Consider the following 6,000-nt stretch of genomic DNA (forward strand, 5'->3'; position numbering starts at 1 on the left):
AATGTGCTTAAAAGTTTGTATAAACTAAAAGTTGTAAAGATTCATTCTTTAGCCACAACAACTTCAATAATGTTTAAAAAGTCAGAAATAGAAGAAGCCGTCATAGTAAATGCTTTTAACAAGTCCAAACTCGTGAGGAATGAAACCAGACAGACGAGGTGCCTTGAGAGTGAAGAGTGATCCGTTGAAAGAGTTGGAAAGTTGGACTTGGTTTGTTTGCTCCTCCCGTCCAGTGGCGCTGCTGGGAATCCAACCGGCGCTCTGCCTTCTCCTCCTTCCCTCTTTTCACCGCCGCCGCCAAATTAAGATTTCTCTCCCGTCACTCGAAAGCAAATTTCTCTCGAGGAGGTTTGTGCAACTTAATGAGGCATCAGTAATGCCGGGCGGCGGCGGAGCTGCGCCGCTCTCCAAGGCCTAATCAGGTTTCTGTGGTTCGTCTCCACCGGCCCATTGTGGCGGCGTGGCCGCTCGGGTCACTGGTTATTAGTGGCCACTGAAAACACTTTCTTTAACTCCTCGGGACGGGGGGACCTGGGGGGGGGGGGGGATTATGGACGGCCGCAGTGTGACCTGGTTCAGTAATGAGGGATGCTCCTCTCAGGAGACGCCTTCATATCAGGATCTCACAACATGTGTGGATCTGCTTCCTCTCACTTCCTCTGGCCCTCGTGTTGGAGGACGAGCCGCTTCCTTCTCTTTCACTGGCGATCCCTCGCTAAACGCCAGGCCGTGGCGTTTCAGGAAGATCCACTTCAGACCGGGATCACAAATCAAACCGTCCACATATGTCCTCCTGCAGAGCCACTTGCAGTGATTAATCACCATCCAGGATCCAGGGGAAGTTGTCAACCCGACACTTTCAAGATGTTTGTCGCATGAAACACAGAAGATATTAAGTCAAAAACCTGATTTAAAGAAAGTGAAAGTCAAGCTGCTGAACAGGAACCAAGGTAGCAGATCTGGACTGGTCAGGTTTCCCCCACAACCTCAGTGGACGGAGGTTTTGCTCCCACATGTGGTTGACCACCGTTTGATCTTCACATGTGAAGAACCAGTCCAGTGGAGAACGTTCTGCTTTTTAAACAGTTTCGTGGTTCATTTTTCCTCTCAAACTGCTGAAATACGAAACTTATTTCTTTTCCTTTTGAAACGCAGAACATGTTTGAAACCCTTTTTCATCGTCTAGCAGAGGAGCAGTGATGAAAAGAAAGTTGAAGCAGTGAATGAGTAGTTTTTAAGATGAGGGTGAAAGAGGGAGCGTTTGAACATGTCGAGCTTCATTAGAAGCTCCGTAGTTCCCTGGGAGCCTGACGGCCGCCGCCGTGTCTCCAGGCAGCAGCAGCAGCAGCAGCAGGCGCCGTTCCGGGCCGGAGGTCACGGCTGGGACCGGGCCACACAGTCCCAGCAGACCGCCTACATGCAGAACCAGAGCCGGGACCCCCGGGGGGGCGCGGGGCCCGCCGGGGGCAGCTACCAGCAGCGCTTCGACCAGCGCAGAGACAACTGGCCTGATCGCCGTGACAACAGGGGACAACAGCAGCAACAGGTAAGGTCTTTTTATCCGACTCCCTGCGGAGCGGCGGTGGGCGGAGCCTAATCCTCCCGCCGCCAAAAACCCTACTTTCAAAACTGTTTCCAGGCAGAAACTCCACAAACACAAAGGAGGCTTCTGATTGGTTGATGACAACCTCAATTTAGTTCAGTTTAAAACAGTTCTCATTTTTTAAACTTTTTTTTTATCAAGTTTTCAAATTCTATAGTTGCGTATGGTCAAAACTTCTCACCCTAAAATCAAAGGAATCTAATAATAAATGATCCAATTCCATATGATTTGATCAGTTTATAGTTTGATCCTAATTTCTCTACTGTTGGTGGCGTTGTGTACAGTGTCAGTTATTATAGAGTTGGAATGGTTTGTGTTTTTGCAATAAACTTAATCACTTAAAATAATCAGATTCTATTGTGAAATGTTTGAACTTTACACTTTTTAATTTGAAAGTGTTTGTGGAAAGTTGTGATGTAATATTATTGTGGTATGATTTGAGAAGCTTGAGGGTTTTGTCTCCGAGGAAAGACGACGTGAAGGAACGTCTGTAGAAATGCCAGGTGTTGTTAGAAAAGAGGAAATATTCACCGTCGGCTCCACATTTCTATTGGAAGCATGAGGAAAGAATGAAGCAGTGTGTCCTACTAACCAGCCGGGCTCGTTGATCTGCTTCACATCCTTCACTCGGACTTTGTGGCTCGCCTTCACGTCCTCCACCTCCCGACTTACTGATGTGACGGCGTGTTTCAGGGCTACAGCTCCGGCCGGGGCGGCTACCCCCCCCCTCCCCCGTCCCGCCGCTACACCTGGAAGTGACCTCGGAGCGCTGGACGGAAAACAACACAACTTGTTTTTACGGGAACCAAGTCGTCGCCACGGCAACATTTAGTTCTTTTTTTTTCCCATTTATTGTCGTCTATGTACAAGGAATTTCTTCTTTCTATTTTTTTTTCTCGACTTAAGAAAATGCAAAATGTGTAGTTTGTGATTTTTATGAGGAAGATCTCCTGTCAGTTTGAGTGACCGGAGGACACATGTTTGTTCCCTCCAAATGATTTGACTTTTTAGAAAATCCTGCAAAATAAACAACAAAAAACTGTCATTTTTGTGTTGAATTTGACTGCAAATTACATGTAAAATTCAATTTTTAATAAATGTCACGAGTTGATCTGATAAAATCGTCAGTGATGTGAAGCGTTTGTTTAATGGGCTGTTTTTGAAGCTGAATATAAAAGTAGAATTCTCAGATGCATGAAGATTTAGATCAACTGGAACTTGGAGTTACTGTCTTTGCTTCTCATTAAAACATCTTATTTCAAGATCCTCAAGGAAAAGTGAGTTTTTTTGTGTTGGAAAAAATATCTTTAAGTTGTTTATTTATGGTAAAACCCAACTATTATCTCATAAAATGTGACTTAATGTTGAATTAATTCACATTCTTAAACTAGTTTTGAAGTTTTTGTTTCAGGTTTTGTAGCTTAAAGAGAAGTTGTTGTTGTTGTTGTTGGACTTCACTTTAAAAGGGAAACATTTATATAAATATAGAATACAAAGATATGAAGACTTATGAATGGGATTTCAGATTTTCTCACAAAATGTTTGCACTGTGAAGTTTTTCGAAGCCTCATTAAACAATTAAAAGTAGAAATGATAATTATATGGCCATGTATGTATTTCAACATCGTGAGCTGAAGATAAAAGGTGGAATCAGTAATGCTGGTGTAGTTTTGGGATTAAATTTAAACAAAAATCTTAAATGGGATACAAAAAAAACTAACCAAATTTTTAACACTTTTTTTTTTTTTTTTCGAATAAAGCAATTAAATGTCATGAAAATGTGTACAAAAAAAATTAATTAAATGGAAAAATCCCAAACATTCAGTTACTGCAAAAAAGTGTAGTGAATTCTTACCGGATTAATTCAGTCATTCATTCATTATCCTTCAAAATCGAAAAACTCCGTTTTACTGTGTTGGATGATTAATCAGTGGCGGTGAAGTTTCAAAACAAATAGAAATGTGAGGGTTCTCTCACGGAATGAAACGGGTTTGGTTTATATACAAGTTTTGCTGAATCTGCAAAATTTGGCTAAACTTTCAATTCCACTCCAAATTCATATTTCGAGATTCAATAATGGAATTGAAATAAAATTGCTTAATATCGCTTTTTTTCTTTTGCTTCAGTTTTTAGAAACAAACAATTCTACGTTACACTTGCGTTGTTTTTCTATTGAATTCGGGCCTGATTTATGGTTTGAAAGATGAAAAACAGTAATTTCTGGTCAATTTCTCAAAATAATGATCTAAATCTGTATTTATTTGTCTTGGTACATTTTAAGTAAAAATCACTCAGATCAAACTACCAAAACTTAACCATTTAGTTTAATTGTTATGACTCCTGGAAAATTCCAACTAACATCATTTTAAATTGTCTGAAATAAGTGGAAACTGTTGTTTTTCTGTTAAATTCAAAACCAATTTCATTCAAAAAGCCTGTTCAAGATTGTTTCCACACAAATTGAAAGCGTTGAATACAGATTGGCTACAATGAGACGGTTTGATCCAGTTCGAGGTGAAAATGTGTTCTGGGGTATTAAAAACATAAACCCTGGAGTGCTTTCACATTTACAAATGCATGTAAAATACATGTCAATTCCAAATGTCTTGGATTATCAGGCTGAAAAACCACTAAACTGTCACAAAATAATCTGAAACGTTGATAAATGCAGAGGTTTGTGCTTTATAGAATTCACAAATAGAAAAAAAAAACATTGTGAACATTGCTTCGATTTAAAAAGTGAACCAAAGTCATGTTTGTATTAAATTCCCTGAAGATTTCCTGAAAAATTGAGATGATAATCAAACGATTGTGGGGATTTAGAGCTGAAAATATCTGCAGATACATTTCGATTCGCTTCTGTCACTGTTACAATGGATAAAAGTACAGAAATGCAGTTTTTGAAAAGGTGAAATATTTCAACCCTGTGATTTACTCATATTTCTCCACTGCAAAACGTGTAATGTCATTTATGGTGAATTGTGACGCATTTTGAGATGATCTGGAACGAATCTAATCCAGAGATTTCTCTTAATCGTGGGTTACAGGAGTTCCACTGATTAAACTGGATCGACTCTGAAAGTATCCGAAACAATAGAAGAGAAATAATTTATTGATCCCAGAGGGAAATTCCGCAAAATGATTTTAATGTTTCTTTGTTTATCAAATGTGACTTTGTGGTGGAGAATGAACAAATGATAAGAGTGAAAATGATTTATAAGCTCTTGAAGAGTTGAAGATTCACTCCTTGGCGTTCTTTAAGATAATGGGAAACAGAAATTAGCTTTAGAATTCCCAAAAAGCAAATAAATGTGCAGAAATGACGAGAAATACAAAAAATGTAGCAAATTTTGGAAAGCATTTCCAGATTTTCTTTGTTTTCCTGTTATTATATTGATTTTTGAATTAAAAAAAAACATCCAATAAATAGTTTTCGTCCACTTTTGATAAGTTTTTAAAAGTTCGTTTTGCTGTTAAAAAGATTCAAAACTGTTCAACAACATAAATCAGAAATCAACTGTTTCGAATCGAGAAAGTTCGAAATGGTCAAATGAAACCGCATTTGTTAAATTACCTCTCCACTCCTCGTTTTAGAAACGGAGTTTGTTCCACAAAAATGGCAATTGATTTAATATTTAATTAATTAGACATGTATTTAATTCATGTACAGAAAATGTGCATTCATCTATTGTCGGGAAATAAAATGTCATTAAAAGTCGGAAAACACGGTTAAATTCGGACTTTTTTGAGATACGCAGTGTTCTTTCATCTGTAATTCTAATACACGTTAATATTCATCCGATGTTAACTGCAGCTGGAATTAATGCTCCGAATATCAAAGCAATGGAGGGTTGCTGTGCTTCAGGATCCACACAGAGGAGAAAGGAAGAAAAAATAGTGTCCAAAATGAAAATCATTTATTCAATAAAGAAATAAAAAATAAGCGGTAACAAAGAGAATCAGCGAGTCGCTCTCGGTGAAAACGGAGCTTAATTTCAGTGATTTCATTATTTTAAACCTGAAATAATTTAGTTTGTCTTTGAGGTGAAGAAGGCAAAAGTTTCCTCCTTAAATTAGATGCGAGCTTAAAGGCAGCAGCCACGGAAGTCGTTTACAAAAAATAAAATAAAAAATACAAATAAAACTAACAAATATTTCTTTGAATAACTGGAGAAAATACATCATCATCGACATTCAGTCGGGTTCAGAGAACACTTTCTGTTGTTGCTCAAAACCACCGAGTGTCTTTTGAGTCCCTGCCGTGCGTAAAGGAACCCGGACTTTTTACGCACGGACGGATGGAAACGATCACGAGTCACGCGCTCGTTTCCGAATTTTAAAAAAAGAGAGAAATCCATCAGGGAAAGATCCTCTTCCTCCTCCTCCTCCTCCTCCTC

General features: G+C 38.9%; 1 protein-coding gene across 2 annotated transcripts in view; it reads left to right on the plus strand.

Annotated features, from left to right (window-relative positions):
* xrn2 (5'-3' exoribonuclease 2) overlaps positions 1-2,837 on the plus strand; it is a 59,966-nt gene extending 57,129 nt beyond the window's left edge. Inside the window, exons 30-31 of one of the 2 annotated variants that reach the window (XM_080514613.1) lie at positions 1,333-1,546; positions 2,297-2,837. In XM_080514613.1, the coding sequence (XP_080370739.1) occupies positions 1,333-1,546; positions 2,297-2,362 (280 nt within the window). In that variant the 3' untranslated portion in view covers positions 2,363-2,837. Of the gene's footprint in view, positions 1-1,332; positions 1,547-2,296 lie in introns of those variants that run through there. The other variant, XM_080514614.1, reaches the window with a different exon arrangement.
* The last annotated feature ends 3,163 nt before the right edge of the window (positions 2,838-6,000 follow it).

The sequence above is a fragment of the Blennius ocellaris genome (assembly GCF_963422515.1).
Source record: "Blennius ocellaris genome assembly, chromosome: 18".
Classification (NCBI taxonomy): Eukaryota; Metazoa; Chordata; class Actinopteri; order Blenniiformes; family Blenniidae; genus Blennius; species Blennius ocellaris.